This window comes from Ovis aries, chromosome 8 (genome assembly GCF_016772045.2).
Source record: "Ovis aries strain OAR_USU_Benz2616 breed Rambouillet chromosome 8, ARS-UI_Ramb_v3.0, whole genome shotgun sequence".
Taxonomy (NCBI): domain Eukaryota; kingdom Metazoa; phylum Chordata; class Mammalia; order Artiodactyla; family Bovidae; genus Ovis; species Ovis aries.
Window position 1 is genome coordinate 29024560 of NC_056061.1, and position 23172 is coordinate 29047731.

The 23172-nt window shown below is 38.1% G+C and overlaps 1 protein-coding gene across 3 annotated transcripts in view; it reads right to left on the reverse strand.

Moving 5' to 3' along the window:
• Positions 1-23172, reverse strand: part of AFG1L (AFG1 like ATPase) — a 198457-nt gene that overhangs the window by 64513 nt on the left and 110772 nt on the right. For all 3 annotated transcript variants that reach the window (XR_009601520.1, XM_015097361.4, XM_060419217.1), the window contains one exon: positions 9475-9557. Coding sequence is in view for 2 of the 3 variants with exons in the window: in XM_015097361.4 (XP_014952847.3) it covers positions 9475-9557 (83 nt within the window). In the remaining variant the exon portion in view is untranslated. The remainder of the gene's footprint in view (positions 1-9474; positions 9558-23172) is intronic.

The window sequence follows — 23172 nt, forward strand, 5'->3', positions numbered from 1 at the left end:
CCAGGATGTCTGGCTCTAGGTAAGTGACCACACGATGGTGATTATCTTGGTCACGAAGATAATCTGTGTCTCTTCTGTGTGTTCTTGCCACCTCTTCTTAATATCTTCTGCTTCTGTTAGGTCCCTACCATTTCTGTCCTTTATTGTGCCCATTTTGTATGAAATGTTCCCTTGGTATCTCCAATTTTCTTGAAGAGATCGCTAGTCTTTCCCATTCTATTGTTTTCCTCTATTTCTTTGCAATGATTGCTGTGGAAGGCTTTCTTATTTCTCCTTGCTATTCTTTGGAACTCTGCATTCAAATGGGTATATCTTTCCTTTTCTCCTTTGCTTTTCACTTCCCTTCTTTTCACAGCTATTTGTAAGTCCTCCTCAGACAGTCATTTTGCTTTTTTTGCATTTCTTTTTCTTTGGGATGGTCTTGACTCCTGTCTCCTGTATAATGTCATGAACCTCAATCTACAGTCAAAGACATCACCAAAACAGAAAACTACTGACCGATACATCTCATGAATATAAACACAAAAATTCTCAACAAAATACTAGCAAACTAAATCCAGCAATATATATAAAGGATTACACACCATAACTGGGGCTTCACTGGTAGCTCAGATGGTAAAGAATCCACCTACAGTGTGGGAGACCTGGGTTCGATCCCTCTGTTGGGAAGATCCCCTGGAGAAGGGCATGGCCACCCACTCCAGTATTCTTGCCTGGAGAATCCCACGGACAGAGGAGCCTGGTGGGCTATAGTCCGTGAAGTTGCAAAGAGTCAGACATGACTAAGCACAGAACATACAACATAAGCAAGTGAGATTTATCCCAGAAATGCAAGGTTGATTTAAAATCCAAAAATCAATTAATGAAATATACCCCATCAGTGGGATAATGGACAAAAACCACATGATCATATCAATAGAAACAGAAAATGTATTTGACAGAATCCAACTCTGCTTAATGACAAAACACTCAAAAATTAGGAACAGAAGGGAATGTCCTTAATCTAATAAAGGACATCTGTGAAAAACCCAGAGCTAATGGCATAATTAATGGTGAAATACTGAAGTCTTTCCTTCAAGCTCAGGAATAAGACAAGGGTGTCCACTCTTTATGATAGAATATACCACTTCTATGTGAAGAGTTGACTCATTGGAAGAGACTTTGATGCTGGGAGGGATTGGGGGCAGGAGGAGAAGGGGATGACAGAGGATGAGATGGCTGGATGGCATCACTGACTTGATGGACGTGAATCTGAGTGAACTCCGGGAGTTGGTGATGGACAGGGAGACCTGGCGTGCTAAGATTCATGGGGTCGCAAAGAGTCGGACACGACTGAGCGACTGAACTGAACTGAACCACTTCTATTCAACATTTCACTGAAGGTTCTAGACAGGAAATTTAATCAAGAAAAATAAATAAAAAGGCATTCAGATTGGAAAGGGAAAAGTAAACTGTCTCTCTATTTCCAGGTGACATTATCTTGTATTTAGAAAATTCTAAGGAGTCTACTGGAAAATATTAGAACAAATAAATGAGTTTAGCAAGGCTTCAGGCTATAAGAACAGTATGCAAAAATCAATTACATTCCTAAACCATAGCAGTGAAGAAACCAAAAATGAAATTAGGAAAACAATCCCATTTATGCCAGTTTCAAAAAGAATAAAATGTTTTTGAATAAATTTAATAGAAGTATTTGCAAATTTTATTCACTGAAAACATAAAACATTATTGAAAGGAATTAAAGAAGGGGCTTCCCTGGTAGCTCAGATGGTAAAGAATATGCCTTCAATGCAGGAGACCTGGGTTCAGTCCCTAGGTTGGGAAGATCCTCTGGAGAAGGGAATGGCTACCCACTCCAGTACTCTTTCAGTACTGGAAAACTGCACGGACAAGAGGAGCCTGGTGGGCCCCAGTCCATGGGATCACAAAGAGTTAGATACAACTGAGCAACTAACACTTCCACTTCTAAAGAAGACCAAAATTAATGGAAAGATAGCTGTTACAAGTTGAACTGTGCCCTTCAAAAAGATGTTAAAGCACTGCTGCTGCTGCTGCTGCTGCTAAGTCGCTTCAGTCGTGTCCGACTCTGTGCGACCCCATAGATGGCAGCCCACCAGGATTTGCTGTCCCTGGGATTCTCCAGGCAAGAACACGGGAGTAGGTTGCCATTTCCTTCTCCAATGCATGCCCCCAGTATCTGTGAATGTGATCTTATTTAGGCTCTTTGCAAATGTAATTAAGTTTAGATGCAGTCATACTGGATTAGGGTGGTCTCTAATGTGGTAACTGGTGTCCTTACATAAAGAGGAAATTTGAAAACACACACACATAGGGGAAATATCATATGAAGCTAGAGGCAGAGACTAGAGCGATGCACCTACAAATCAAGAACTCCACCAGAGGCATGGAATAGATTTTCCTTCATACTGCCCAGAAAGAACCAAACTGCCAACACTTTGATTTCAGACTTCTAAGCTCTAGAACGAGAGGATACATTCCTACTTTCTAAGATATTCAGTTAGGGGTACTTCGTATGGCAGCCCTAGGAAACGAATAAAACATTACAGGTTCATGGAGCAGAAGACTTAATGTTATATCCCCATTGTGACTTACAAATTCAACACAATTCCAATCAAAGTTACAGACGGCTTCTCTGCAGAATTTGACAAGCTGATCCTAAAATTCATATGGAAATTCAAAGGCCTCAGAATAGCCGAAACAATCTCTAAAACACAACAAAACAAAGTTGGACTCACATTTCCTAATTTCAAAACTTAGAAGAAAGTTATGGCAATCAAGATAGTGTGGTATCGACAAAAAGTTAGACAAATAGATCAATGGAATATAAATGAGGGACCAGAAATAACCCTGTATGTTTACAATCAGTCAATATTCAAAAAGGAGGTCGATACAATTCACTAGGACAAGAATACTCTTTTCAACCAACAGTACTAGGGCAACTGAGTATCTCCATGCAACAGAAAGAAGATAGACCACATATAAAAATATATAAAAAGTATAAAAATAACTTGTTCGCACCACATATAAAAATAACTTGAAATTAACCAAACACACAAATATAAGAGCTAAAACTGTAAAACTCTTAGAAGAAAATACAGGTAAAAATTATTGTGACCCTGGATTAGATAACAGTTTCTCAAATGTGACACACCAAAAGCATAAGCAACAAAAGAAAAAATACATTGATCTTAATTAAAATTTTAAAATTTTGTACTTCAAAGACACCGTCAAGAAAATTAGAAAAAAAAAACCAGAATGTGAGAATATTTGCAAATCATATATCTGGCAAGTGACTTGTATCTAGAATAAAGACACTTAAAATTCAATAATAAAAAGACAAATGATCCAATTTAAAAATAGGCAAAGTATGTATAAGAATGAAATTAGAGCAGTTTCTCACATCATGTATAAAGATAAACTCAAAATGGATTAAAGACCTAAATGTAAGACCAGAAACCATAAAACTCCTATAAGAAAACATAACCCAAGCATGCTGACATAAATCATGGCAATATTTTTTTAGATCAAGCTCCTAGAGCAAAGGAAATAGAAGTAAAAACAAACAAATAGGACCTAATTAGACTTAAAAACTTTCGCACAGCAAAGGAAATTATTGACAAAACGAAAAGAAATCAATAAAACATTAAGCAATAGAGACAATAAAACAAAAGCTATTTCTCTGAGAAGATGAATGGATTAACAAAACTCTCACTAGCTTAATCAGAAAAAATAGAGAAAATTTGAACCTTTTTTAAAAAAAACTTTTTATTGTGGAAATTTTCACAGATATATACACATAAAGACAACAGTAATAAACCTGATGTAACAATCATGATGGAACACTCAGTACACGGCCTCTCTTGTTTCATCTATACCTCCTCTCAATTCGTCCACCCTGGATTACTTTAAAGCACATCCCATACACTGTATTGGATGTACACATCCCATACACTGAATTTTATCTGTTAATACTTTAGCTTATTGGAGAAGGAAACGGCAACCCACTCCAGTATCCTTGCCTGGAAAATCCCATAGACAGAAGAGCCTGGCGGGCTGTACAGTCCATGGGGTCAGACTAAGGGACTAACACAGACTTTAGTTTATGACTATGTTGATGACTTAAGTAGATAAACCTATATGTTCTTTGTCATAAAGCTAACAATAAAATTTAATCTGTAAACATCAGAAATGTCCCCAACAGTCTTCATCCCTTCCCCAGACTTAAGAAATGATCAGATCAACAGCCTAAACCTCATCAAACTAGACAGTTTCTCTAACTGCCAGAGGCAGAAATTCTGTCCTCTGCCCTCTGAGGAACAGACTTCAGGAAGGCCGAGTCTAGTCTCAACTAAGGATGAGAAACTGAACTTTGATTCACACTGATTGACAGTGAACATTCAAGCATGTCCTAGGATTTATATCTGGTCATTGTACCTGGAGAATGGGCTTCCCTGGTGGCTCAGATGGTAAAGAATCCACCTGCAATGCAGGAGACCTGGGTTCGATCCCTGGGTTGGGAAGATCCCCTGGAGGAGGGCATGGAAACCCACTCTAGTATTCTTGTCTGGAGAATCCCATGGATAGAGGAGCCTGGCAGGCTACAGTTCATGGTGTCACATAGAGTCGGACATGACTGAGTGACTAAACAAAACACAATTCCTGGTGAACAGGCAGGCACATAGCCAGAGTCTCTCTAAACCACTCAACCAAGAATGATAAACATAACCTGCTGGGATCCTCATCCTGATCAGGGGGGCTATACTGTCAGCTTCACGGGCTGGAAAAACAAACTTTCAATGAGAATATGCTATGTTGTCTTTTGTTTTGCCTGTCTCCATATAGATATGTTTCTATACCTTTGGTGCTAAACAAATTTTATATTCTTTAAATGTGTGGCATCTTCTCTTCAATACCAATACCGCTCCACTGTGACACTAGGCACTAGCGTCAGAAGTAAGACTAACTTGAATGTTAAAGACTCTAAAAGATTCTTGAGAGATTTTAGAGAAAGTACAGCAGGCCCATGGTTTAGCATCAAACTATAAAAACTTTGTTGTAGGTGACCAGAGATCAAGTGTTTCAGTGAAGTTACACACAGAGCCCAATGCAGGGACCTTGGGCAGTCTAGTTCATGGAAATGAAACAAATCGCAGTCTAAACAGGAGGGAGCTAACTTAGCAATTTTCAAGTTGCTACTGTTTGCAGATATTTCAGAGGTTCTTGAGTGGGAAATGAAACAGGAAATGACTGGGTTGATATCTGGTGAGAAAAACTAAGACTGAAACTGCAGATTTCAACGTCTGTGACAGAAACACCTATAATGGCAATAATGGGGGATGGGGAGAAGGCCCCAAGATGCCCCAGAGATTCTGCTGATCCAGAAGGTGGCAACCTTTCAGGCAGAGGACAGATCTCTGTCGAAGTTTTAGGGATGAAAAGATGTGACACTCAAGCTAAGAAAATGCTTTAAATTTTCATCGATGGTTGTCCCGGCTAGGGGCAGGGGAACACGTGCAGGGAATATCAGAGGCAAACACAAGAAGTTTTTAATTGCAAGGGAGTAAGTCCGTCTAGTCAAGGCTATGGTTTTTCCTGTGGTCATGTATGGATAAGAGAGTTGGACTGTGAAGAAGGCTAAGTGCCGAAGAATTGATGCTTTTGAACTGTGGTGTTGGAGAAGACTCTTGAGAGTCCCTTGGACTGCAAGGAGATCCAACCAGTCCATTCTGAAGGAGATCAGCCCTGGGATTTCTGTGGAAGGAATGATGCTAAAGCTGAAACTCCAGTACTTTGGCCCCCTCATGTGAAGAGTTGACTCATTGGAAAAGACTCTGATGCTGGGAGGGATTGGGGGCAGGAGGAGAAGGGGACGACAAAGGATGAGATGGCTGGATGGCATCACTGACTCAATGGACATCAGTTTGAGTGAACTCAGGGAGCTGGTGATGGACAGGGAGGCCTGGCGTGCTGCAATTCATGGGGTCGCAAAGAGTCAGACACGACTGAGCAACTGAACTGAACTGAACTGAACTGAACTGAACTGAAGTTTTAACATGGATGAGTTCCAGTCTTTGTTTTCACAGACCTTTCTTCTAAACCAGAGCTCTAACCTTGAAGCTGTGCATTTTTAGCAGCAAACTTTTTTTTTTTTAATGATGCTCAAAGATATATTCTTAGAAGTAATTTCCTATTTGGAATAGATGTTTCCCAAGTGGAAAATTAAGAGCACTTGGGACATGAAGTTTCCATTGGTAAAAGTATTTAAGAATAAACTCCTTAAAACTGTTCAAAAGATGGATGAATACATGTACTATATTAATCAGGTAAAAATATGTGAGTATTTGGTCTGTGCCTGAAAAGTTGTAACACATATACTGTGCTGTGCTAAGTTGCTTCAGTCGTTTCTCTTTGTGGCCCTGTGGACCACAGCCCACTAGGCTCCTCTGTCCATGGAATTCTCCAGGCAGGAATATTGGAGTCGGTTACCATGTCCTCCTCCAGGGGATCTTCCCAACCCAGGGATCAAACTCACGTCTCTTACGTCTTCTGCATTGGTACGTGAGTTGTAACATAAAATGTTCATCATTTCAGTATGATCATAGTTTCCATATATACGGAGCTGAAATGATCTTGAAACAATTCAGAGGTTAAGTAACTGAATAGTAGTCAGAAGTAATTTTGTTGAAGTGGTAGATGACTTTGGCAGATAGGAACCAAGGGAAATAAAGGGAAATTTTATTTCCTTAATAAATACAGGTTAAAAGTCTGGTAAACATCCCCTGTGAGGACAGACAGTCCTGAGTCTCCCACTCACCCACACAGCTTGCTTAGTATGCCAAGAATGCAAGGCCTTAACCATCTCTTAAGGTGTGTTTGTAGCAAGAAGCTTTGAGGGATGAGGCAATATCTCCCTTGAAACAAAAAGTAGTCTTGCTTACTTCTGGCTATAAAGTGGTTCATTCCCAATACTCAGAGTCCCTCTCCTGTAACACAACTCACTGCATGTGCAGGCATCCATCTGGGCCCTCAGCAAAACTCCTCTTCTCCTCCCTAATGGGACTAGGAAGCGAGAAGGGAACTGACTCAACATGCTATCTGTGCCTAGAGTAATAAAATCCTTTGTCTCTGACACAGGTTTCTTGTGTCTATTACTTCGTAAGTAGGGCAAAATCAAATCCAAAATCAAATCCCAACACCTGCCTCTACCCTTTTTAGTTCAGTTTAAAATATTCCACTGAGGCCATGGCTTCCATGCTGGGGGCAGGGTGTTTGCATGTGAGCATGGTAGAGATACAGTGTTTGAACAGGAACTTTCTTCAACAGATTTAGTCAGAAAAAAAGAATCTGTACTACTCAGATCCTGAGGAAAAGAGACAGAGAAGGAGGGTGTGTCTAACGTGATCTGATCCCTCTCTTCAGGAAAACAAAACCCTTCACAGAACTAACAGCAAAATGGTCAGGGGCAGCATCCTATGGACCCCTCAGCAGTGGTGTTTCCTGTCATAAAAGGGCAATAAATAACATCACATATTAAAATCTATCATAGAGGGGAAATTAATAAATTTTCCTGCAGGAACAAGATAAAATGAAACCTAATTAAATCAGAAACGTTAACATGATCCCAGGAACTTTTCTTTCACTCTCTCATGAAAGAAGTTCTACCCAAAGGCTCCTGTGCAACAATATAAATGAAAACCCTATCATCCCATCTGGGTATCTTTATTCTCCCACTTCTGAGATGACTTTAATTCCTAATTCTTCTCTGGTACACATATCTGCCTTCCCTCTGAGGTGTGCCCCCAGGCTGTCTATTCTTGATTATCAGACTGCAGTAAAGCTCTTTTGATGTTAAATTCATAAATAAATCTACTTTCTTTGAGGATTAAAGAATTTATATGTTTTTAAGGAAGCTATTCCAGAGTTTCACGGTAGCCTTTGTACATTCTCGTTTTCTGGACTCTTGGATGTTGTTAGATTCTGACTTCTTCCAGTACATGTTTAAAGTACAAACCTGAATTCCGATGTGTTAGAATTACATTACTTTCATCAGGAAGAGGAAGAGACAACACAGGGTAGCTCAGAGAAAAAGAGGCTCTGCTGAAGCAAAAGCAGACTTTCCACCTCCTGTAAATTCCACTGAGACCTCTCAAGGACCAAGAAACAAATTTCATGACTTAGACAACCATCTTTAGTGAAGGGATTTCCTTTTAGGAAAATGTTTTAATTATTTGGCATAAGAATATATTTTGTGGGAAAACAGGGAACAAGGATTTGTTGAAAAAATAAAAGGAATAGTAATAAATTAATTTCTAAGTACCATACATCTGGCATATCGAGAAATAGGTAGCAAAGCTTCAGGGAAATCTTGTGAAGGTCAGAAAAATACAAGACAGGAAAGCCCAAAGATAAAAGAAATGGAGAGGAAAAAGTCCTAGTTAAAGCAGAAAAAAAGTGCTCTAAGAATTTTTCAAAATTATAAAGTACTTTAAAGACAAAGTACTTAAGGGCAGATGAAGAACCTCCTATAATAATCATCAGAATCTGAATAATAAACTGAAATAGTCCCCTTGGTACACTGTAAAGTATGCAATTTTAATTATGTGATTTTTCTAGCTAATTTCTGCTTCAAAAACAGTAAAGTACTTCTGCTTACAAGGTGGCATAGACAAGAACTTTTCTGAACCTCTCATATCCACGTTGTCATCAAAATTTAAATTAGCAGAAACATGCCTTTGAGTTAAATCACAATTAGCCCTTAAGACAGATCTATTTACTGAGAACCCACTATGTGTCCAACATCAGCAGCATATGCTAAACACTCTTTGCATTGGTAAAGCAATTTTTTCCTTTTCAGGTTCTCACAAGTGACATTTCAAAACAAACTATATTTGTTTTCAGCATTAACTATACAAGCTGACTACATCTATTATTATAAATTGCTCCTACTTGGGAGAATGAGCTTCTAGAAGACAAAATATATCCAGTTGTACTGTGTATATATATTTTACATAGTTATGTATGGAAGTCAATCAACAGTGATAAATACAAACAGATTGTCTGACAAAATAAAACACAATTTTCAGGGAACAGAAATGACACATTTGTCAGAAGATGTCCACAAATAATTAATTACTTTAGCACAATAAAGATATTCTCTTAATACTAGAGTTTCTTATAAGAGGATACTCATTACTTTCTAACCATCTGTCATCACTCCTCCCTAAAAAACTAATTAGGGTTTCCTCCAATCACACATTATAAATCATGCAAATGTGGATGGCAAAAAACACAGTTTAAAGAAGTTAACATTACAACATTTTGTATTTGAAAAATCACAGGCTTCAGAATTAGCTTTTCACGTTCTAATAATTACCCTGCTTATTTTTCTCATCTTTTCCTGATAAATTATTAGGTATTAAACTTAAGAACATTAAAATTAAAAAAAATACTTACAGGTAGTAGAGTTTTCCTGCAGCAGGAAGTTCCCTTTTCCGATAATCTATCCCAGAATCTAGCTGGACCGTATTACAGTATTCCTACAATTCAAATACATAAAATATCTCCTTAAACAAATGGTTGCTTAGAATTATAATCTTTCTGCTATCCCATTTTTTTTTAATTTTTGAAATTTTCCTCAATAAAATAATGTTTAGAATAAAACAATAGAACTCATGTAAGAATTGTAAATGTTGCAATATAAAACACATATCAAACCAAAAACTGTCAGTTTAATAAAATTCAGATTTGTAGCATGCTTTCCTGAAACTTTGCTAAAACTGCACTGGCAGCAAATTCCCCCAAATAACTGCATTGGATTTTTTAAAATTCCAATTTCCATTACTCTGAAGTGAGAAGCTGGAGGCTATCAGAAAGAATGACTCACAGATCTTAAGGATCACAATGGGAGTCAGACAGTCTAAGAAAGCTGCATCACAACATTAGTAGCCACATTTCAAACTGAATGATGATACCAAAGGGATGTTACACATATACCTACCCTTCACTTCTAAATGACAGTCACTGCCCTTGTTCCTTAGCTCCCTCTCCAGCCACCCATGTCCTCAGAGTTCTAGCCTGCTGTGGACCCCTTCTTCAACCTGAAGTGATCCTAAGCCCCTACTTTCTAGCCTCTGGGGTGCATGTGTGTATGGAAACTGCCATACATCACATACACACCCTAAAATTCTTACTATGGAAGCAAATGAACTTTTGCTACACCTATACAGGTCAGTTGACTCTTTCTGGAATATATATATATAAAGAGTGAGAGATTCACACACATACATACATGCAATACACACACACACACACACATATATATATTTACTCATTCTAGTAGAACGTGGTAAAGGGTTTTCAGAATAATTCAAGAAACATTTACAGTCTGACCTTTTTGTTTTCATTCAAAATAAAAATTGCATTACAAAAATTGAGGAGGAAAAATAATATTTTGACAACTTCACTACTTTTACTAATGTAAAACTGCATTTGGAAGCTAAGGTAACTGTGGCAGATTATATTTTCCAAAGATAGGTGCAATAATGTCTCCATCCCAACAGATCTTCTAACGACTAAGGTAATTTTGCTAGATTATATTTTCCAAAGATGGCTGCAGTAATATCTCCATCCCAACAGACCTTCTAATCATCAAGAAGTCTATGCACCTCACCTGAATCCTGTGGCTATGGTGAAAATGATGCTGTGCAATAATACCTGATGTGACATCTGAGGCGGCTTCCTACTTGTTGGCCGGAACACTTGCTCTGGCACCCTAAACTGTCAGGTTAAGCGCCACCTGCCTGGAGGCAACTAGGAGAGCTTGAAGTTTAGCCTGTACAGAGAGGCCTTAAGATGACATGAAGACAAGAGCTGTCTGACCAGTCCCTAGCTGTTCCAATTATAGCTGCTAATGTAGTGAGGGAGCCAGAATTGTCAGCTGAGCTTTTCTCAAATCCAAGAAACACAGAAATCAGGAGGATGATAAAATATTATTTTAAGCCTTAAATTTTGCAGTCATTTATTATGCAGCAATAGGTAAGTCAGAAGAGCACCATCTGGGCACACTTGGGAGGCAGCAACATTCCTGCTCCCTGAAACATCCTAGAACGTACTGCTCTGCACCCACTGCTCATCATCTGCACTACAGGGGGTAGGCTGTACATGGTGGCAGTGAAAATGCATTTCCCCTCCTCCCACGGGATAGCGGCTAAGGGGCTCCAGGAAGTAAGTTAGGCTGATCAACCATCCATCTGAGACTGAGAAGTTTCCCCAAGATTGAGGGTTTTTTTTTCTTGAAGCAACATTTTCAGTGCTAACACCACAAAAGTCATGGGCCCACTGGGATAGCTGGTCACCCTCAGAGAGAAGGCCCTGAAATCTGGCCTGGATGGGTCGAAAAGCTATGGCATTTTGATTTTTACATATAGCAATTGTGAATCAAGTTTACCTTGATTCAATTTACCTTGAATCAAGGTAAACTGGAAATGGTCAAACAGGAGATGGCAAGAGTGAACATCAACATTTTAAGAATCAGTGAACTAAAATGGACTGTAATGGGCAGACTTAATTCAGATGACCATTATACCTACTTCTGTGGGCAACAATCCCTTAGAAGAAATGGAGTAGCCCTCATAGTCAACAAAAAAGTCCGAAATGCAGTACTTGGGTGCAATCTGAAAAATGACAGAATGATCTTATCTTTGTTCATTTCCAGGGTAAACCATTCAATATCACAGTAATCCAAGTCTATGCCCCAACCACTAATGCTGAAGAAGCTGAAGTTGAATGGTTCCATGCAAGACCTTCTACAACTAACACCAAAAAAAGATGTCCTTTTCATCATAGGGGACTGGAATGCAAAAGTAGGGAGTCAATGAGTAACAGGCAAATTTGGCCTTGGAGTACAAAATGAAGCAGGGCCAAGGCTAACAGAGTTTTGCCAAGAGAACACACTGGTCATAAACACTCTCTTCCAACAACACAAGAGACAACTCTACACATGGACATCACCAGAAGGGTCAATACTGAAATCAGATTGATGATATTCTTTGCAGAGAAAGATGGAGAAGCTTTATACAATCAGCAAAAACAAGACCTGGAGCTAACCATGGCTCAAATCATGAACTCTTTATTGCAAAATTCATAATTCAAATGAAGAAACCATTCAGGTATGACCTAAATCAAATCCCTAACGATTATACAGTGGAAGTGACAAACAGATTCAAAGGATTAGATCCGATAGATAGAGTGCCTGAAGAACTATGGTTAGAGGTGCATGACATCGTACAGGAGGCAGTGATTAAGACCATCCCCAACAAAAAGAAATGCAAAAAAATGGTTGTCTGAGGAGGACTTACAAATAGCTGAGAAAAGAAGAGAAGCAAAACGAAAAGGAGAAAAGGAAAGATACACCCATCTGAATGTATAGTTCCTTTGAAAAGCAAGGAGAGAAAAGAAAGCTTTCCTAAGTGATCAATACAAAGAAATAGAGGAAAACAATAGAATGGGGAAGACTGGAGATCGTTTCAAGAAAATTAGAGATGCCAAGGGAACATTTCATGCGAAGAAGGGCTCAAAAAAGGACAGAAACAGTATGGACCTAACAGAAGCAGAAGATATTAAGAAGAGGGAGCAAGAATACACAGAAGAACTATACAAAAAAGATCTTCATGACCCAGATAACCACCATGGTGTGATCGATCACTCACCTAGAGCCAGATATCCTGGAATGCGAAGTCAAAGGGGGCCTTATGAAGCATCACTACGAACAAAGCTAGTGGAGGTGATGGAATTCCAGTTGAGCTATTTCAAATCCTAAAAGAGGATGCTGTGAAAGTGCTGCACCCAACATGCCAGCAAATTTGGAAAACTCAGCAGTAGCCACAGGACTGGAAAAGGTCAGTTTTCATTCTAATCCCAAAGAAGGGCAATGCCAAAGAATGTTCAAACTACCACACAATTGCACTCTTCACACACTAGCAAAGTAATGCTCAAAATTATCCAAGCCAGGTTGCAACAGTATGTGAACCAAGAACTTCCAGATGTTCAAGCTGGATTTACAAAAGGCAGAGGAACCAGAGATCAAATTGCCAACATCTGTTGAGTCATAGAAAAAGCAAGAGAGTTCCAGAAAAACATCTACTTCTGCTTTTTTCACTACACCAAAGCCTTTGACTGTGTGGATCACAAAAAAACTGTGGAAAATTCTTGAAGAGATGGGAATACCAGATCACCTGTCCTGCCTCCTGAGAAATCTGTATGCAGGACAAGAAGCAACAGTTAAGAACCAGACATGGAACAACTGACTGGTTCCAAATAGGGAAAGGAGTACGTCAAGGCTGTATATTGTCACCCTGCTTATTTAACTTCTATGCAGAGTACATCATGAGAAACACTGGGCTGAATGAAGCACAAGCTGGAATCAAGATTGCTGGGAGAAATATCAATAACCTCAGATATGCAGATGACACCACCCTTGTGGCAGAAAGCAAAGAGGAACTGAAGAGCCCCTTGATGAAGATGAAAGAGTAAAGAGAAAAAGTTGGCTTAAAATGCAACATTCAAAAAATAAAATCATGGCATCTGGTCCTATCAGTTCATGGCTAATAGATGAGGAAACAATGGAAACAACTACAGACTTTATTTTCTTGGGTTCCAAAATCACTGCAGATGGTGACTGCAGCCATGAAATTAAAAGATCCTTGCTCCTTGGAAGAAAAGCTATGACTAACCTAGACAGCATATTAAAAAGCAAAGATATTACTTTGCCAACAAAAGTCCATCTAGTCAAAGCTATGGTTTTTCCAATAGTCATGTATGGATGTGAGAGTTGGACCATAAAGAAAGGTGAGTGCCGAAGAATTGATGCTTTTGAACTGTGGTGTTGGAGAAGACTCTTGAGAGTCCCTTGGACTGCAAGGAGATCCATCCAGTCAATCCTAAAGGAAATCAACCCTGAATATTCGTTGGAAGGACAGATGCTGAAGCTGAAGCTCCAATACTCTGGCCACCTGATTCGAAGAAATGGCTCATTGGAAAAGACCCTGATGCTGGGAAAGATTGAAGGCAAGAGGAGCAGGGGACAATAGAGGATGAGATGGTTGGATGGTATCACCAACTGGATGGACATGAATTTGAGCAAGCTCCGGGAGTTGGTGATGGACAGGGAAGCCTGGCATGCTGCAGTCCATGGGGTCACAAAGAGTCAGACACAACTGAGCAACTGAACTCAACTGAACTGAATCAGGTTAGAATAATCCCCAATAAAAGGCCAGGCCTATAGAGAGCCTACAAAGCTAAGCTTTTGAACTACACGTTTGAAGAATCACCTCTGAACCTAACAGTGACAAGCACCGTGCAATGCCTGGCCTAAGCAGCCACCCATACATTCCCTAGCTCATCATTCCAAGTGGTTCTAAACCACCCTGAAGACTCATGCCCTTAACCCATCTCACCAGAAAGAAATACAGCATTGCCCAAATACATGCATTTCACTCTCCCCTTGCCTCTGATGACCTGTAAAAAAAAAAACAAGGTATAGCCATACATTTCTCTTCTTCTCAATCTGAGTAATGTAATAAACCTGTTATAATTTTGGGTTTCAACTCCCCAGTACAAAGAAAGAAGGAGATGCACTTGCTCAGGTACACTTCTTTCTCTGTCTCTATGAGGGAAATCTGTCCTGGTTTGATAAAGGTCAACTATTCCTAATCTACCTGTACTACAGACAATATACTACATAGTGGACCAGTATCTTCATATAAGTGTATCCCCTCAGGTTCTCTATTTCTTTTAAACAACAATTCATCTTATATTACTCAATATTCCTAATTTAGTCAAATATTGGGGGGTTTTTTTTGCTATTAAAAAAATAAGGCTAATGAAAGTTATACAAGTTTCAGTTTTTCCTTCTAGGTGACTAACTTCTCTCTCATATGAGTGATTAAGCCCTACCAAATGATTGCATTTGTACATTCACTAATCACCACCAAGGAATACCTAATCAGCAGCATGAGAACTGTAACCAAAGCCCTTAGATGTTAGCTCTTAATTGTCTGAAAAATACTAACACTCAGTTTATATTTTTAAAGAAAAATAAACCTCTAAATTTCTGATTTCATTCACTTAAGTTACATTCCTCATACCACTTTTTAGGAGAGTGGAGGGGAGTGAAAACTAAGCTATTTCCAAGTTGAGGATGAATCTAGTCAAAAGGGTATGATCTCTAAGCAATCTCGTAATTCCCAAGGATATTTACAAGACCTGTGACCTCTTATCACCAACCAATTCAAATGCATAAAACTAATCAGCCATCAAACTGAATTTATTTTAAGATGGTTTGTATATTTATGTATACAGAGGACAAATACAATTATGCAAGCTAAAAATGCAATTAGGGAATTCAAGGAGGAAAAGGAGGGAGGAGGTTAACACCTTGGGAGCATACTCATGAGTCAAAGGCCTTGACTCTGGAAAGAAAAATATACAACTAAAAGGATCGTATTCCAGAGTTTGCATTTTCTTCAAGATCTATTGTGTGTATTTTTAGCAATTCTGGATAATACCGTTAGAAAAATAGCATCTCACAAAAATAACTTCTTACAGCTTCCAGTCTGGCTTTTCTTCCCAGTTGGAACAAAAGAATAATAAATATTGTGGAGAAAAATCCTTTCAAGGTACAATATATTAACCTTGTAAGCAAAAATTGAAATAATAAAGATTTCTGTTTGTTAAATGCTCTTTTATTATAAAAGTACTAGAAAATTTGGAAAACAGGAAAAAAAAAACCAATCACATAAATCAAAGTTTTATGCTTATCTAAATGATTACATTAATTGGGGATTTAAAGATGAAAAGTATTGGCATTTTTTTTGATAGTATTCAACTGATAAGTTTTACACAGTTTTAATAAGAAAGCATAAAAGGAAAAAAGGTTGAGACTTTTTCTAGTTCTACAATATAAAATACTGTAATAACTACGATCTATCTTTTTGCTTAATTCTTAAAAAGTTTACATTTTTCAAACTAAAAAGTGACCCATGCTTATTTCAAAAACCTCAAATATCAAACACATAAAAATAGAAAGTTTATCACCTTCTCAGAAAAAAAGTATGTGTACAGCTTATATCCTTCAAGTTTTTCCTTTACACATAGAGATGATGATAGACAGAAAGAGAAATTGGGATCATATTATACACACTTCTAAGCTTAATCCTTTTTGATACCTTAAAAGTTCTATGAGAGAAATAACTATTATATTTAAATACTGGAAAGCTATACTGCATACCCTACTATTCTGTTTACTAAAAATACAATTCCATAAATAAATGACAAGTAAGAGTACAAAAAAAGGGTGGGAGACTGGGTGGGGATGTCTTTTCAAATTTTATTTATGTTTTTAGGCAGCTATACATCTAAATATATATCCTGAAGCAGCTATACATTCTAAGATAGCTGCCTCAATCTCATTTAAAATACTTATGTGCTACCATTTCAAAGCTTAAGCAATGATATATAAAAATTCAACACAAAAACTTCTATACACTTTTAAGACTTTAGTAATTTAAGTATAACAAATATATAAAAATCTAAAAATAAGCATCCAGCTCAATCAAGAATCAGAACATTACTAGCACTTCTGAGGACCCCCTAGGATCCTTTTTCACCTTTCCAAATGTAACCAGTATCCTGATTCTAGCATCATAGAATTTTGCCTGTTTCTGGAGCTTTATATAAAAGTGAAATTATACAGTATTCAATATGCATTCTTTTGTGACTGGGCTATTTTACAGTTTATAAGATTTATTCCTCTATACATTTCGTGTAGTTGTAGTTTATTGATTGTTGTATCATACCCACAATGTGAATATGCCATGATTTATTGATTCATTCTACTGTTGATGGACATTTGGGCTGTTTCTAGTTACCAGCTCTTTCAAATAATGCAGCCACAAACATTTCTGCACGTGATTTTTAGTACATATGCATACATGCTCTTGCTGGATATATACTACTCAAAGAGTTAACTACTTGATCATCAGTTCAATTCAGTTCAGTCACTCAGCTGTGTCTGACTCTTTGCAACACCATGGACTGCAGCATGCCAGGCCTCCCTGTCCATCACCAACTCCCAGAGCTTACTCAAACTCATGTTCATCAAGTTGGTAATGCCATCCAACTATCTTATCCTCTGTCGTCCCCTTCTCCTCCTGCCTTCAATCTTTCCCAGCATCAGGGTCTTGTCATATGAGTTCTTCGCATCAGGTAGCCAAAGTATTGGAGTTTCAGCTTCAGTATCAAGTCCTTCCAATGAACACTCAGGACTGATTTCCTTTAGGATGGACTGGTTGGATCTCCTTGCAGTCCAAGGGACTCTCAAGAGTCTTCTCCAACACCACAGTTCAAAAGCATCAATTCTTCGGCACTCACCTTTCTTTATGGTCCAACTCTCACATCCATACATGACTACTGGAAAAACCATAGCTTTGACTAGATGGACCTTTGCTGGCAAAGTAATGTCTCTGCTTTTTAATATGCTGTCTAGGTGGGTCATAGCTTTTCTTCCAAGAAGCAAGCATCTTTCAATTTCATGGCTGCAGTCATCATCTGCAGTGATTTTGGAGCCCAAAAAAATAAAGTCTGACACTGTTTCCACTGTCTCCCCATCTATTTCCCATGAAGTGATGGGACCAGATGCCATGATCTTAGTTTTCTGAACGTTGAGCTTTAAGCCAACTTTTTCACTCTCCACTTTCACTTTCAAGAGGCTCTTTAGTTCTTCTTCGCTTTCTGCCATAAGGGTGGTGTCATCTGCATATCTGAGGTTATTGATATTCCTCCTGGCAATCTTTATTCCAGTTTGCGCTTCATTCAGCCTGGCATTTCACATGATGTACTCTGCATAGAAGTTAAATAAGCAGGGTGACAATATACAGCCTTGACGTACTCCTTTCCCAACTTGGAACCAGTCCATTGTTTCATGTCTAGTTTTAACTGTTGCTTCCTGACCTCCACACAGATTTCTCAGGAGGCAGGTCAGGTGATCTGGTATTCTCATCTCTTGAAGAATTTTCCAGTTTTTTGTGATCCACACAGTCCAAGGCTTTGGTGTAGTTGATAAAGCAGAAGTAGATGTTTTTCTGGAATTCTTTTGCTTTTTCGATGATCCAATGGATGTTGGCAATTTGATCTCTGGTTCCTCTGCCTTTTCTAAAACTAGCTTGAACATTTGGAAGTTCACAGTTCATGTACTGTTGAAGCCTGGCTGCGAGAATTTTAACCATTACTTTGCTAGTGTGTGAAATGAGTGCAACTGTGTGGTAGTTTGAACATTCTTTGGCTGCCTTTCTTTGGGATTGGAATGAAAACTGACCTTTTCCAGTCCTGTGGCTACTGCTGTTTTCTCCAAATTTGTTGCCATGGTGGATGCGGCACTTTCACAGCATCCTCTTTTAGGATTTGAAATAGCTCAAGTGGAATTCTATCACTTCCACTAGCTTTGTTCGTAGTGATGCTTCATAAGGCCCCCTTTGACTTCGCATTCCCGGATGTCTGGCTCTAGGTAAGTGATTACACCATGGTGGTTATCTGGGTCATGAAGATCTTTTTTGTATAGTTCTTCTGTGTATTCTTGCCACCTCTTCTTAATATCTTCTGCTTCTGTTAGGTCCATACCATTTCTGTCCTTTATCTTTGCATGAAATGTTCCCTTGGCATCTCTAATTTTCTTGAAGAGATCTCTAGTTTTTCCCCTTCTATTGTTTGGGTAAGAGTATACTCAGCTTTAGAGGACACTGCCAGTTTTCCAAGATGATTGTGCAACCTACACTCCCAATAGTAGTATATGGGAATTTATGTATTTACTATTGGTATAAAGAAATACTATCCGTTTTTGAATAGTGTCCTTAGATTCAGTAGTTTTAGAAACTCACTTATTGAAGTAATTTTTTGTGTATGATTTTTAGGATTATTCTATAGACGATAGATGGTCCATATATTTCATAAATATACCGCATTGTTTTACTTACTAAAATGTACATGTACCTATAGTTTAACAAGTTCCCTGCAAATTCAGTATTTATTTTGAATCAACTTAACAATTATCATTGAATACTAAATGCTGGGCATACCCTTGGTTACTGGAAATACAATAATGAATAAGATATAGCTTTAGCTCTGACAGTCTGATAGAATTCAGATGTTTTCCTCAAGTTATTATATCCTTCTCCTTCCAATCACAGGCATAATTTTTCAGATTTAGTCTTCCATCAATTGCTTAGCTCTGTGATTTTTAGCCTGTCACTTAATATCTCTGGATGTCAGCTTTCTCCTCCATAAAATAAGGAATTGAATCATGGTCCCTTTCAGTCTACAATTCTTAATGTTATTGCTGAAGTTCTCTCAGTTCAGGGCTAAGATCTTCTCTGGGCTTTTTGAGTTCTGGAGTAGACCCCAGCCCCAGAGCCTATCTCAGGTCACCTCAGCTCCTTTGCTCTTGATCATTTCATGCTCCAAAGTAAATAAAAACTTTTTTATCCACTGCCCCACTCCTCCTACCCTGGCTATCCCAGTTTCTCTGACACTTAAAACATCCACACCCTGGAAAGAAGGGAACCCTCCTACTCTGTTGGTGGGAATATAAGCTGGTACACCCACTCTGAAGAACAGTATAGAGGTTCCTTAAAAAAAACTAAAAGTAGAGCTACCATATGACCCTGCAATCCTACTCCTGGGCGTATGTCTGGAGAAAAACATGATCTGAAAGGTTATGTGCACCCTAATGCTCACTGCAGCACTGTTTGCAATAACCAACATGGAAGCAACCTAAACGTCCATTGACAGAAGAATGGATAAAGAAGATGTGATACATATACTGGGGCTTCCCTGATGGATGGCTCAGTGGGTAAAGAATCCACCTGCAATGTAGGAGACACTGGTATATATATGGTGCAATATTACTTACCATTGAAAAGAATGAAATAATGCTATTTGCAGTAACATGGATGGACCCAGAGATTGTCATACTGAGTGAAGGAAGTCAGACAGAGAAAGCCCAATATCATATGATATCACTTATATACAGAATATTAAAAAATGAACAAATAAATTTATATACAAAACAAAGAGATTCAAGGACTTAGAAAATAAACTTATGGCTGCCAGGGGGAAGGAATAGTTAGGGAATTTGGGATGGACATGTACACACTGCTATATGTAAAACTGATAACCAGTAAGGACCTACTGTACGGCACATGGAACGCTGCTCAATGTTATGTGGCAGCCTAAACAGAACGGGAGTTTGGAAGAGAATGTATACAGTATATGCATGGCTGAGTCCCTTTGCTGTTAACCTGAAACTATCACAACATTGTTAATCAGCTATGCCCCAAAATAAAATAAAAAGTTAAAAAAAAACACACCCACACCCTATTACTTCAGCAAGTAAGATCTGTATCTCTCCTTTTTATCCAGCAATTTCAAAATTTCTTTCCCCTGTCAAAAAGCAGGAAAGGAAGACATTTAACACCTGTAAAGTACCTATTATATGACTCAGTTGTGCCAGGAAACTGACTTGAATTTATCTCATTATAATCCTTACCAAAATCATACATAGAACAAGGTAATCATTTTTATACGCCCATTTTACAGTTAAGGAAATTTATGAGGGAGGTTATTCTTTCTTAAATCATTGTCATGGGTTAAACTGTGTCCCCTGCAAATTCATATGTTAAAGTCCTAATCTTGAATGCTCAGAATGTGACTATGCAAGAGATGACAGTCTTTGAAAGGCGACTGCATTAAAGTGAAGTGTTTGTTGTGACAAGTGGGAAAAAACTGAAGTGTTTATGGTGGGTCCCAATTCAGTATGACTGGTGTCCTTATAAGAGGAGGAAATTAGGATACAGACATGTGTATGCACAAAGGAAGGACCATGAGAAGACAGAGAAAGAAGACAGCCATCTTCAAGTCAAGGAGACAAAAAGCAGAGGAAATCATCCCCATCAATACCTTGATCCTGGACTTCTAACCTCCAGAACTGTGAGAAAATACATTTCTGTGGTTTGAGCCATCCAGGCTGTGGTATTTTGTTACGGTAGCCTTAATCAATACAATCACTAATATTCTTATTCCATTAATAAGTACACAGGAAAGCATTTTTTAAGAGTAAAAAAGGAAAAAAAATTATGAAATTTAAAAAAATGTCAGGGCTGAAATGAAAAAGCACCCCTGAATACACCTGTTTCTAAGCTGAGCTACAAATCTTACCTTTTCTGCAGCTCCAGCTGGAAGGGAAAACAGTTTTCCTCAGAAATTTTTAAAGAGGTCCAGAGAGGTCACAGAGTCTGCAGATAGCTGAGCCATGATTTGCTCAGGTTATTCTTGCCCCCAAATCCATATCAGGTCTTACCCACCATATCAGGTCTTCCCAGCATGTCACACTGGGAAGACCTGATTATTAAGCAGTAGCCACAGGATCAGTTTTCTTTCACTTTATACAATTTACAGGATTAATTTTTGCTCCCCAACTCCTCCATCTCTGTCCCACAGTAATTACCTCTGCCTAGTATAAATTTCCTAATCACTCTTCTGGAGGTCCACACTGTATGATTCTATTATGACTTCCTATAAGTATTTAGTGCAAAACTGTGTGAGATATATGTACCCTCTACTAAATTCTATACCTTAATGGGTTGTAATACAGTAAATTTCCATTATATAGGACATCTTCTATGTTTAAAGTGTCTGGCCAATTCATAGTCCACTGTTTTTATGACCTTTACTTGATCATCTATACCAATGCTGTCTGTCTTGGAAGGTAAACTCCAAGAGTAGGGATTGCCTGCTTAACTTGCTGCATGTACTCACAGGCCCTACAAAGTTGGACTGGAGTCCAATGTTGATGATGATCTCCTCTCTATTATGGGAAGAAAAAGGAAAGTACAAACTAAACTTTAATGATGATTCTCTTCTATAAACTATACATGAAGATTCTGTTCATATTTTTTAAATATCTCAATAAAACTGCCATAAACTCAGTAAAAGAATTTGAGATGTAAATAAGTGGGCTTATATCATCAACATTATCAAAGAACAAAGTGCCAGGATCCATTCTAAACTCTCTGTATTTAATCATTAATAATATTCTTATTAGTGCCTACCACTCTAAAAAGTAGGCATTCTTCTTCTTATTTTACAGAGGAATAAAGAAATAAAGCACAGAGAAGTTATGAAACTTGCCCAGTGTCAAAGAGCATAAAAGGGGTAGGATTCAACCCAAGCATTTTGGTTGCAGTGTTCATGTTCTTAACTACTTTGCCATATTGACACCTTGGGGTATGTTCAAGCAATCAGGGCTCTTGCTTGGATATACAAAGCAACTGAATATTCATGTAGGCTTACTGGGAAGTTGCGGTACTCTGTTAGCCTGCTGGGGACAAGTCCTACTTTTGCTGTTCATATGCTAACTGAGTAAGACCTCTAGTCTTGATGTTTATCTGGAGAAGCAGCTACGTTACAATGAACAGATCTACTTATCTACATCCAACCTAACTTCACACAAAAATGACACAGGGCAGATTTTTAGAGATTCTGTTCAGCTATATTATATTATACATAAGAACCTGGAAGTTTCCCTACAATAACTGAGATAATAGAAACAGATTTGTTTCAAACCTATAAGTCAGCAACTGTGCATGATTTCTTGTCATTTATTTATAATCTACTGTGTTGCACAAGGGTTAATGTGGCTTCATAAAAATATGGCATGTTACCACTTGTAAATTCAATTTCACCATCTAATTTTCAGGGTTAGCTAATACACAAGTAAAGAGTAATTTGACAAAATCTAACAAAGCTTTAATTGCATAGAACCTTTGATCCAGAAGTTCCATTTATAGGAGTCTAACCTACAGAAACACTGACTCATGTGATTAAACATTTGTAAACAGGTTTTTTAAGCACTATCCGAAAAGCAAATAACTAAAATAAACCTAAGTATACAAAAATAGCAGATTAGTTATAAAAATGATAGTACAGCCATAATGTGAACTACAAAGGAACCATTTAAAAGAATAAGATGGAGTCATATTTGGGATCAAAAGATCTCCAGGATATTTACAATGGATAAAAGCACAAGTCAGATTAAGATGTAAC